An 11,741-nucleotide genomic window follows, 5' to 3' on the forward strand; every position below is an offset into this window, starting at 1 on the left:
GAGCACGAGGCATCTATCTACCTATCCAATCAAGTCTAGTAGTGTAGTATCCACTACCTAAGTCAACAGCAATACAATGATTTGATCAATGAAGAAGAGAAAAAAAAATAAAAATAAAAAATAAAAAATAAAAAAAAAATAAAAGGAAATTGTGACAATTTAGTATGAAACAGAATAAATCATTTATACATTCATCTTTGTGAGACTAGATGGATACCTATCGGTGTACTGGTTGGTTGATTGGTTCTTGCAGTCGTTGATTATAGTGGTGGTAGTGATTTGATGATAGTGTGTAGTGTATGTTTCGATGTGATTTATTATTGGTATATAGGTTTTGATAACATTTGATGGACATTTCAATGACTAGTAATAGTAGTAGTTGGTTGGTAGGCATTGTGGGTGGAGAGAGAGAGAGAAGAGGTACTGCCGTTTTCAGGGGGATTTTTTTTCTTTTTTTCTTTTTTTTTTTTTTTTTTTTTTTTTTTTTTTTTTTTTTTTTTTTTTTTTTCATGGCATTCTTGGTTTGGCTGGTAAGTTCAACAACGGTGAAGTTGATTCGATTCATTACCGTATAGACGTGATAAAATTCTCGTTAATAATAGACGAGTAGTAAATTAATTACGACAAATATATGATGTTAGTTTGGACCATTCTTAGTCTACTGCTCGAATTCTACGACCAAAAGTAAACACTCTACATCTTCCGAAGGAGAAAAGGATTAAATCAAAGAAAAAGTTCAATTGCTACCAGGACTGTACATGATCGAGAACCTAACACGACACGTAAGATATAAAAAAGGAAAATATGAGATGGGGTAGGGTGAGAGACAAGGGGTAAAATGGAGAAGAACACACACACACACACACACACACACCCTCTAGGAAATCCAAAAAGGAAAAAAGAAAGAAAGATTTAGCAAGTATTAACCTCTTCTTTTCTTTCTCTTTTTCTTTCCATCTTTTCTTTTTGGCTTTTTTTCCCTCCCTCGCTTGCCCTGTTGCTCTATACCTGACGAACTGCAGGGTGTTGCGAGCGAAGCTATTCTATCCCCATAGTGGAAGTCGTACACACACACAGAGAGAGAGAGAGATAAAAAGAGAATTGAGACAAGTTTATGGTAATTACATGCCAGGGGAGATCAGCTTGCCCTCAGCGCGGGCCTCCGGGTGCCAACCACCAGCGTAAGGTCCGTTTCCACCAACCTCCTTCGAGTACTCCCGGATGCGGGCCTCCAGCTCGGGGCGGAAGTGACGGATCAGACCCTGGATGGGCCAGGCAAAGGCCTCACCCAGAGCGCAGATGGTGTGACCCTCGACCTGCTTGGTCAGCTCCTGGAGCATGTCGATCTCACGCTCGCGGGCCTGACCCTTCTCCATACGCTGCATCATCTGCATGGTCCACTTGCTACCCTCACGGCAGGGAGTGCACTGACCGCAAGACTCGTGCTTGTAGAAGGTCGACAGACGAGAGATGGCGCGAACAATGTCGGTCGACTTGTCCATGACGATGACGGCAGCGGTACCGAGACCACTCTGAGAGTCCTTCAGGGCGTCGAAGTCCATGAGCTGGTCGTCACAGATATGCTTGGGAAGGACGGGAGTCGAGGATCCACCGGGGATGACAGCGAGAAGGTTGTCCCAGCCACCACGAACACCTCCACAGTGACGGTCGATCAGCTCGCGAAGGGAGATGGACATCTCCTCCTCGACGGTGCAGGGGTTGTTGACGTGTCCGGAGATACAGTACAGCTTGGTACCAGCGTTGCGCTCACGGCCGAAAGACGAGAACCAGCTGGCGCCACGACGCATGATGGTGGGGGTGACGGCGACAGTCTCGACGTTGGTGACGGTACTGGGGCAGCCGAAGAGACCGACAGCAGCGGGGAACGGGGGCTTAAGACGGGGCTTGCCGGCCTTGCCCTCGATGGACTCGATGAGGGAGGTCTCCTCACCACAGACGTAGGCGCCCATACCACGGTGGATGTAGACGTCGAAGTCGTAGCCGGTACCGCAGGCGTTCTTGCCGATCAGGCCAGCCTCGTAGGCCTCGTTGATAGCCCGCTGGAGGACGGTAGCTTCTTGGTAGAATTCACCACGGATGTAGATGTAAGCGGCGTTGGCGTTCATGGCACGGCCGACGACGAGGCAACCTTCGATGAGCTTCTGGGGGTCTTTGCGCATGATTTCACGGTCCTTGCAGGTTCCGGGCTCACCCTCATCGGCGTTGACGACGAGGTAACGGGGTCTGGGGTCCTTGTCCCAGTCCTTGAAGTTCATGAAAGACTGTACCACAGCAATTGAAGGTTAGACTGAAGCCCGAAGACTGGCTATGTCATCAATTGGTCTCGGTAAGGGCAACTCACGTATTTCAGTCCGGAGGGGAAACCAGCACCACCACGACCACGAAGACCGGAGGCCTTCAGCTCAGAGATAAGCTGCACAGATCGAACACATATCAAGTCAGCATTGGAATCATTTCCGCATCTTCCAGCAGTTCCGGGTCCAATGGACCCGCGAAGGGGCAGAGCCTACCCAGTCATGACCCTTCAGAACGATATCCTTAGTCCGGTGCCAGTCACCATACTTCATCGCCGACTTCAGATCAGCTCCATGGTGTCCGTAGAGGTTGGTGAAGATCCGATCCTGGTCCTTCAGACCGCCATAATGCTTGACCGGGGGGGCGTTGTCCTGGACGGTCGCGAAGGAACGGGCGGCCGGGGCCTGGGCTCGGAGGGAGCGGGAGGATAGGGAGGCGATGGAAGAGGAGGGAGCCGCCGCTCGAGATATCATGGTGAACACTGGCCCAATTGACTTGGGAGGGGAAAGGGAGGGGGGAGGAAAGGTGGGAGATTCGAGGATGCGTTACAAAGCCGTGGCAGGCGTGGTTTGGGTTGAGCTGCCCGTCGCGGCAATTCCTGCGCTTGCTGAATATCCGCCTTTCGCTCCTCCCTGATTGGTTCAGTGGGGTCACCTGATCCACGCTGACTAACCAGCACAGATCTACTCGTTCTTTGGTTCTATATGGAGAGCTACCATGATAGCTACATTAGTACTTGTAGCACTGGTCTTATATTTATTCTATGTCTCATATGTCTACTACTCATATGCCTCCCCGGGCACATATAGGTAATTCTCCGTCATCAGTCTCACCTGACCCCCACTTCCAGTCGCCAACAACTGCAGTGGATCGTCAGGAATCTGCACACACTCCTGCTCCCCAATCATCCATCCCCATCGCAACCAATTGGGTGACAGCCACCAATCGTCTTTTTGCCAGTCTCCCGTGTACGGGGCCAAACTGGTAAACACACCTGCGTTCTGTGACCTCATCTTCTCCAGTGTCTCGTCAAAGAGACTCACAATGTGCTCATCATCCTCGTCCTCCAAGGCCCAGGCCACATCATTCGGGGGCGGTGGGTAATTCTCCAGGAGGAAGCTCGCCCATCGGGACAGTCTGGGGGAGGGCTTGAACTCCTCGGAAGCACCAGATTTGCTAGCAGTGTGGGCTGCCGCAACCAGGCAAAGGAACATCGGGAAGGCAAATGGCGATGACCCACCGCTTCCTCTTAGCATTGGAATGGCGGATTCAGAAACTGACAAGATGTCCTGGAAGCAGGCCTTGCAAGGTTGCTGCATCGCCGTTGGGAGAAGGTCGGGCAATTCACCCAGGGTGAACAACTCCCCGTTGTTTGTAAGAAGAGACTTCCGCTCCAAAATCCGCACCTGCAGCCGCGAGTACACCTCTTCTGGGAACTTTCCGGTGGGGATTCGGCCCATATGGGCCCCAAGGACTCTCTTGGTTTCCTCCCAGGTCCCAGTGAAGTTATGTAGCCGCGCACGGTTCAGTGTCCATGCTGCGACAACTAGAGCGGTCTCAGACAACATGATCTGGCTGTCTCGGTATACTTTCGCATGGGTCTGTTTGAGGTTTGTCGGTGTCTGAAGATCTTCCCCTGACGCCCTGAGCTTGGCAGCATGTGTGATGACCTCAATGATAACCTGACTCAAGGCAGCAAGTAGGGCCCTAGAATTACCATAGACGTGTGGAATCTTGATGCCTTGGTTGGTGATTTCGAGGGTTTCCAGCTCCCGGTTGTTGGCAGCCAGAACTGACACGGCGTCAAGCAGGGCAGGTGAGAAGATGGAATGCTCCATTGACATGTCAGGAGCGAGAAGAGGGTAGAACACGTTGAAGACGTAGTAGTGATCTTCTGGTTCCCCCACAGCAAGGTCAGGGTACATCTGCAGTTGATGGGACTTTGCCATGTAGAGGGGGCTTCCAGGCGGTGCTCGTAAACTGACAATGCGGTGGTCGCAAGGATTTCCGGGAATGCAGAAACCGTAGTTCATCATAACTGATATTTGTCAGTCGCTAGCCACTTCGTGAAGCAGTTCTCCGGAGGGCACCTACGTTGCTCGTTATTCCGCGGTCCGTAATTGTTGCTGATCTCCTGGCCTGCCGACACGTCTTCTAGGACCACGAAGGCAACATCGTCCTTACCAGCCCGCCACTCCACCTTGGCTAGCGGTCGATGATTGCCCATATCGATGATAGGGAGAAGGACAGAGAGCTTCTCCTCCGACAGATCCGTTTCAGGAAAGACTCCAGAAAGTACCCTCGCCGAAAAGGCACGCGAAATGAACATCGAAGCTGCCCAGAGATAGAGGTCCCTACAAACACATCGCTAGTGTCAATGCCGCTCTGAATCAAGGCTTGAAACTGCAAGTAGCACTCTCGGTGACCTACCATGTATACGCATCGGCACCCTCAAACCCAGCATTGCGCAAGGCCGTCGAACCTTTCTCATACTTCTCCTTCAGAACCTCCAATCTCTTCTCCCTAGCCGCCAACAAGCTAGTACCATCCAACCACTGCAGATCTTCTCCGTCATAGTAAGGAGGAGTAGTCAAAGAGCCAGGCTGAGGCAATGTCCGAATATACGGGTACCAAAAGCCCTCAGTGCCACGAAGATACTGACCAATCAAGAAGAAGATGGTCGATTCCTTTTCTCCGACAGCATCAATAAACGACTGTGGGAAATGCAGGCCATGCGCCGAAAAGGAGATGGAGGGAGTGGACTGGTTAACAACATTGAAATAAGACATAGTAGTGGCCAAAGGCGTCTTGATGATGTGTGTGTCGGTGGGGACAGCATCCTTCCAGTCTTTCTTGACTTGGAGATGAACACCACGGCTTTCATCCTTGGCTATTTGGACGCTCTCGTGCAGATGGCCTCCATTGTCGACCATCCAACTGAGCAGATCGAAATAGATCTGTAGACTGTCATCATCGCCGGACCTGGGGCTGCTAGTCAGATTTTGGATTTTGTATCATGGAGTGGGCATGCGGGCAGTGTGATGGCGGGGGAGGGGTGAGTTGTATGCTTCACAGCCATATATCATCATGCAGAATGCATATGGAAGTGTGCTTCACTGGTAGTATGCATGTACATCCTTTTTGGAGATAACCTGGACGGCAAATATGCATATACTGAGGCGATAATTTGACTCATGAGAGCATCAGGCATAAAAAGCACCGCAACCCCGAGTCCGACCCGAAAACGTCATCGCGGAGATAGGAAGAAGAAAATAATAGGGGAAAAAAAGCGACTTACCCGGAGGGCCCTAACGGCGCACTTGCCATGATCGCAAAGGAGAGTACTGGGGAATATACTACTCGTAAATAATTATATGAGTACTGCAAAATTCGAGTATTCCCCGGTACTGCTTCAAATCCTCCGAGCGACGAAAGTTGCAGAAGCGAAAAGTGGGTTTTTGGCAGGCGCGGAAGGCAAGAATGGAAAGAATGAATGCGGCGTCCCACTTTCCTTCCCGCATCAACATCGCCCATACATACGAAAAAACATAAGGCATAATATATAGTATGGAACTACGAGCCTTTTTCTCCAGCAAAAATGTAAACATAATCATTCAGATCAATCCTTATTGCCCGGAATTCCGCTTGGTCCGACTCGTTGAGGCATACAATCATGAACCGGAGCATATACAAAAGTGCCATGCGATCAAATAGTGTACATCATGGGAATTGAACTAATCCAAAACAAAAAAAAAAAAAAGACAAAAGATGAAAAGCGATGGAAAGAGGCCGAAACAGAAATCAGAGTACCGCCAAGAAGAAGGAAAAAAGAGGAAAGCGTTGCATACATAACAGAAAGTGGACATCAAGCATCATGTGCAAAAACTAATGGGATGATGTGGTGGATGATGTGGAAGCCTTTCGCCCGGGGACGAGAATCTCGACTAGTCCATCATCATCCTCCCCATCACTACTGTCGTCCTCATCGTCGCCGAACGGTGAGGCACCCATCCGGGATCTACCGAAGTTTCTGTAACGCCCGGAGGCGATGTCCGGATACCCCAAAGATTCGTTCATAATGGCCTCATCCTCTTCGTCCGAGTCCATCATGCCCGACCCAAGCGAAGGCCCGACCATTTCCCCCATGTCGTCTTCCTCCTCGTCAACCTCCAGGGGAACCCGCTCCTTGCGTCTCATGCCCTCCGGTCTACCTTCTCCATCCTCGTCGGAGGAGTTAGTCGAGAATGAGTCGGGAGGGCTGAAACCGGAGTCAGGGAACGTAGGCGATGAGAAGGGCTCATCCTTGTTGGCAGGTGGAAAATCAGTGGACGGGAAGGCTGCACTGGCCGGCGAGTTGGAGCCATCGGCATCCTCATCCAAGCCGGCAATCACAAATGGATTCGTGGGCCATTGCATGTCATGTTCGCTTTGCTGGTTGTGACTTGACTCTTCACCACCCTCGGAATTCTCGGCAGCCTGTTGTTTATGGGCAGCAAGTCGGGCTGCTAGCTGCCGCCGTGCGCGAGACGGACCTTGGCTCAACGGTGCTGGTGGTGGGGGAAGGATCGGGATTGGCTGACTGGTAGAGTTGGTAGAGGCCTATCACATTCGGATTAGTACACAAGCTCTGTTCCATTATGGAGGATAGTAGATGACGAGGTAAATGCGCAAATCCAGAAATCAGGTTAGGGATACACCAAAAGCGACGTCAACACCTAGGCGGCAAGCCAAAAGAAACTACTGGTGTGACCGGCAAGCACATGCTTAGTTCCAGAGAGTTGCAACATGATAGCGGGGAGCAGGAGTTCTTTTGAATGACTTCATACGTAAAGTAAAGCGTCGGAGAACGCTCTATGTGCAAGGCCCTCCGCGACCTCCGTCGCTCCTCTCGTCCATCATGCGCTATCCCAGCCGCAGCATGAAATGTATACCAGCCCAAGGCCCGATTCCAAACAAAGATCAACCAACACAGGGTGTACCAAATGATGCAAAGATGGCCGCAGAAGAAGAAGAAGGTAAAGGGTAGGGAGGAGAGGGATGGCCGGGATAGCGTCAAGCATCGCGCATGTCGACATCAGTGAAAAGGTGATGACCCACATTGTCAGAGCCGCCTTCAGCAGAAGGCTCGGCCATATTCCGATCATCTTGATCTTCCATTTCTTCATCTTCATCGTCATCGCTGGAGCTAGCGAACCCGCTTAGCAGAGAATTACCGCTGTTTAGCCCGAAAGCTCCGCCGGAGACACTTCCTTGGTTCATCATGTCAAAGCCCTGGAACCCGGAGCCTCCCACCGAGCCGTTCAGGCCAGCGTCAGCAAGCGCCGATGATGTGTTCGCGCTCTGGCCGGAATTGAGCATGCCTTGGCGATGTCCAATCGACATGTCAGGGCGCACCCCTCCAAGAATGGCGTTGTCGCGCTCCCTGGTCTCAGAAAGCGTTTGCTCCACATAGTCTATCCACTCCGGGTTCAGCACATTCTCCATAACCGTGGGAGAGAGCAACTCGGGCGGGTGCCGTTCACTGAATTTCACAACCTCTTCAGCAATCAAGGTCAAGTGGCCCATGTACCCTAGTCGGATCTGTTTGGTTCGCTGCGCCTCATCACTGCGCTTTTGGCCTTCGACAATGCTCTGGGTGATTCGGCCAATCTCAAAAACGTCAATGGCCAGCAGACGATTGTAGCCGCGGTCCATGGGACCGTTGAACACTTGTTGAACAACATCATAGACAACGTTGTGAAGGAAGTTATTCCAGGGGAATCGGAAAAAGAAGTCCTTGAAGAAATCTGTCAGAAATTGTCCATGACAGAATTTGCATGCAGACTTACCAAAATAGTCGGTACCACCTTGTTTTCAACGAACATAATCTTGAGATAGTCACCAACAACAGGTTGCCCGTTGGAATCAATCTGAACATCTGGGTGCAGCTGTCGCGGCACATCACCGTCGTTTGGCGCCGATTCGGAAGCGGTTGGAACTGAGCTTGAAGCATCGCCGACCTGGCCAGCAGCATCAGGCGTCAAGGAGCTCTGTTGATTATTTGTTTGGTCTACGAGAGGAGCCGATTCTTGTTGGGCTTGGGAAGACGCCGTGGTCTGTCCTTCCATACCGTTGGAAGCCGCTTCTGCAGCTGGCTGGCCTTCCTTGGTGGTCTGTCCACCGCCCAGGCTAACTTCCGCTATACCTGACGCAGTAGCTGACACAGGATCGGAAGTAGGAGTATGTGCCCGAACCTGACTCGCAGGGTTTTCATCGTGTGAGCCGTCCTCCGATGCGCCATTTGAAGCATTTTCGGCTGTTTCTGTCGGGGCATGCTGCGAGGGAGCTGCGGACTCCGGCTTGGACTCGGGGCTGCTGGTGTCCTTCACTTCAGCGTCCTTCTCCTTGTCGACCAGAACACCGGATGCGCTAACGTCCTCGAAGCTCTCCTCGCCCGTATTGGCGACCTCAAGCACTCTAGAGCCCTCAGGGGAACCGTAGCCAATGACGGATCCATTGACAAAATCCACCGTAGAGTCGTCGTTCCCATCGAATGCCGATGTCTCTTCGCGGTGCGGGTTGAAGACACCTTCGCGCATGAGCCTCTCGCGCTCAGCATCACGCTGCCGTACGTAATCGTCACTCCCCGGCTCGTTCAGAAGACCCATGTTACTGCAATGTAGCAGTTCGGCCATCAATTCGCACGTCTTAAATCTGTCAAAGCCCAGGGGCTCGATCTTGGCACCCCAAGCTGAGTTGAGCTTCCCCCTTTCTACACTTCTCACCTTGCCCCCGTCGTTCACAGTGTGTTTCGAGCTCTGGATCAGCGCCATGAAATCCGGTATGTGTTTGGCAAAAAGCCGAAGCAAATTCCCGAGGTAGATCGGATCGTATGTGGTGGGGAGTGAGTCCGGACCATTGATATTCTCAGGATCGTAGTCGGAGTTGTTCTTCCGGATCACTTCAATGACGATACCAACACCGACTGTCAGAGGGTTTCCACCTTGCAGCATGGCCTTGATGAGACTTTCCACACACGGCACGGAGACCAACTGACGGGTGAGGCTGTTAGGGCCAATGCAGGATTGGTCATTCTGTGTTGCGTTCGCGGATATGGTGATGATAGCTTTGAGGAAATCCCCAGCCGAGGTCTGCACCGAGGCAGGGTGATCCGGGGAGAGAAATGAGAGGAGCGTGGGTATGAGGTTCTGGGTTTTCAACCACTGCGGACGTTAATCAGCATGATTCACTCACAAGCGAAAACGTTCACCCTCAACTTACATCGACAATGCCATGGCCCCCTTCTACCTTCTCCAAGCTGATTATTTTGAGTAAAAGGTCCATAACCATGGGATTGTCCACGTGCTGCAGAATTGCCGGTACAATTCCCTCCATTGACTTGAATAGCTCCAGCATTTCACTGGTTTTCTTGTCGAATAGCGTTTCGTTCACTTTCGTAAAGTAACTCGCCTGGGCAGAGTCCAGAGGGGACGAGCGCCGCAAAAACCCCCAGAAATCTCGTAAGTTGTCGGGATTGAGCAGAATGGACTCCACGATCGACCATATCTCCGACGACAGAATTTCGCATGCGACGTAGGCTCGCTTCATGCGATCCTTCTCCGCCCGCTCCAGGTCTTCGGGGTCCAGAATATCCTTAAGGGGGTCTCCCCCCTTGGCCTCTTCCGTTGCATCATCATCTCTGTTCGTCTGCGCATTGGTCTCGTGATCGTCATCATCTTCGTCGTCTTCATTCACCAGACTAGGCGCAGTGACATAATCCATGAGTCGTTTAAGAACATTATCTTCTCGTAAGAATTCTATGAGCTTCGTATTATTTTGTTTGAGCTCTTGGATGAGCTCAGACTCATCCAACAGCTCTTCAAGGGTGACATCGGGCTTGTCTAGCAGGGTATCGATGGCGGAGATACTCGCATATCCTCCGAAACGCCAAAACATGATGAATTATATAACTGGGCGAAAAGAGTCATGGAAAGGAAGCACAGTAGCACGGGCACTTTTGATCGCAGGTCGTCGCCGGAACGTCGTTACGGTGAGCCGAATATGATACAAAACCGTGGGTAAGCGGAGGTGGTCTAGTATATGAGTGTCATGCAAAGTGTTGAGTATGCAATGGTTACTCGGTGAAAAGTCATATATCGAAACAGACTTCGAAAGGACTGAGTCGTGTTTGAGATCGAATCGTCCCGAGACACAAGACAGGAGAGGAGAACGATAGGCAAGATAAACCGGGTCTGAGCGGCCAAGCGCTACATGCGCAAAATAGACAAAGTTAGTAAGGTTGCATGCGCCTCAAGCGTCATAGAGAAAGATCGGTGAATATGGGGCTGAAGAATTATCAGGGGCGGGCTTCTCAGGCAGTCGGGGAAGGGAGTCAGGTCTCGAAGAGCCTATCAAGGCGGCAAACGACAGGCTTTACGGGATGACCGCAGAAGCAGCAGGACAGATTGCATTGCCATAGAATCCGAAAAGGGCAAGGAAGGAGGGAGGAGGGTCCAGACCACGTACCTTTCACGACCTGAGAGAATGAGAGAGTGACAAAAGACGAAACAAAAGCAAGGTCCGTTGTTTGGGAGGGCTGAAGCGACCCACGGGCAATGTAATCACTTTGTCAGCCCGGCACTGCACAGGCGAAACCAGTCCGTCAGATGGGGGGGTGGAAGGAGGAAGGATAAATTGAGGGTCAACAACCCAAAGGCTTAATTAAAGTGAGGATCACAGGCTGACAGTTCGCAGGATCACGTTGACTTGTGGTGCGCTGGCGGGGAGTGTCTGGATCGGCCGGCAAGACTGACTGAATGATCCCTGGAAGGTGACGATTGAACAAGCAGGGCGGAAATACCCAACAAGCCCGAGGAGCGACGGCGGGGAACCAAAACCAGATACGCGAGGGAGAGGGGGGCAATAATGGATGATTGTGAAAGGACCACGAGTGGATGGAATTAGTTAGTTAATTTCAGACGCTTAATAATCCGGGGCGAGAACGGTAAGTAAGTTAAGTATTGTAGTTCTACAGTTTCCAATCGGTTAGTCCTCCTTCTAGAAGTCCAATGATTGTTGTGGTTGATGAGGCTGTCCTCCAGACGTTCGCGTAACACTCCGGAACCTTCAAGACGCACGAGTCGTTATTACCTACTCCTTGCAGGTTTGGTGCAAAGGCCGGCAAAGTATCAGGTACCGCACTGGCCTTATCCGCTTGTGCACAGATACAAGTACCGGGTACTCTGTCTTGTTTCGTTTCACCGGAGCTGGGGGGACGGAGGCAACTGGGCAGTATCTTACCGTCACTCACCTTACACTATAACTGTTGTTCTTATCACCAATAAAATACCATCTGGCTGTCAATTCACCTTTATCAAAAATGGTCTTCAAGAGGTTAATCCCAGCCAGGCCATGGTAACAAGCATAATAAATATTCATCCGGGCAC

General features: G+C 51.2%; 3 protein-coding genes across 3 annotated transcripts; all 3 read right to left on the reverse strand.

Annotated features, from left to right (window-relative positions):
• Positions 1–747: 747 nt before the first annotated feature.
• On the reverse strand, positions 748–2,813 carry BO85DRAFT_422405 (NADH-quinone oxidoreductase subunit NuoF). Its single transcript, XM_025657962.1, has 3 exons — positions 2,532–2,813; positions 2,363–2,434; positions 748–2,282 (listed from the first exon to the last, which is right to left on the reverse strand). The coding sequence occupies exons 1-3, from the start codon at positions 2,787–2,789 to the stop codon at positions 1,122–1,124; spliced, it is 1,491 nt and encodes a 496-aa protein (XP_025515223.1). The 5' UTR covers positions 2,790–2,813; the 3' UTR covers positions 748–1,121.
• A 282-nt stretch (positions 2,814–3,095) lies between these two features.
• BO85DRAFT_460007 (SET domain protein) lies at positions 3,096–5,249 on the reverse strand (the record flags this gene model as incomplete). The annotated part of the gene is made up of 3 exons (XM_025661690.1): positions 3,096–4,354; positions 4,411–4,670; positions 4,747–5,249. 3 exons carry the CDS (start codon positions 5,247–5,249, stop codon positions 3,096–3,098), a joined length of 2,022 nt encoding a protein of 673 aa, XP_025515224.1.
• A 952-nt stretch (positions 5,250–6,201) lies between these two features.
• BO85DRAFT_439137 (Sit4-associated protein) lies at positions 6,202–10,251 on the reverse strand (the record flags this gene model as incomplete). Its single annotated transcript, XM_025658698.1, has 4 exons — positions 6,202–6,915; positions 7,414–8,091; positions 8,145–9,518; positions 9,577–10,251. The coding sequence occupies 4 exons, from the start codon at positions 10,249–10,251 to the stop codon at positions 6,202–6,204; spliced, it is 3,441 nt and encodes a 1,146-aa protein (XP_025515225.1).
• Positions 10,252–11,741: the final 1,490 nt, after the last annotated feature.

The sequence above is a fragment of the Aspergillus piperis genome, assembly GCF_003184755.1.
Source record: "Aspergillus piperis CBS 112811 unplaced genomic scaffold BO85scaffold_10, whole genome shotgun sequence".
NCBI classification, from domain to species: Eukaryota; Fungi; Ascomycota; class Eurotiomycetes; order Eurotiales; family Aspergillaceae; genus Aspergillus; species Aspergillus piperis.

Bases quoted from the DNA above. Each gene is read 5' to 3' on its own strand.
- BO85DRAFT_422405 (XM_025657962.1), bottom strand. From the start codon at position 2,789: ATGATATCTCGAGCGGCGGCTCCCTCCTCTTCCATCGCCTCCCTATCC. The intron at 2,435-2,531 runs GTAGGCTCTGCC...CGATCTGTGCAG, and splicing joins TTCTGAAGGGTCATGACTGG to CTTATCTCTGAGCTGAAGGC. The intron at 2,283-2,362 runs GTGAGTTGCCCT...GCTGTGGTACAG, and splicing joins TCCCCTCCGGACTGAAATAC to TCTTTCATGAACTTCAAGGA.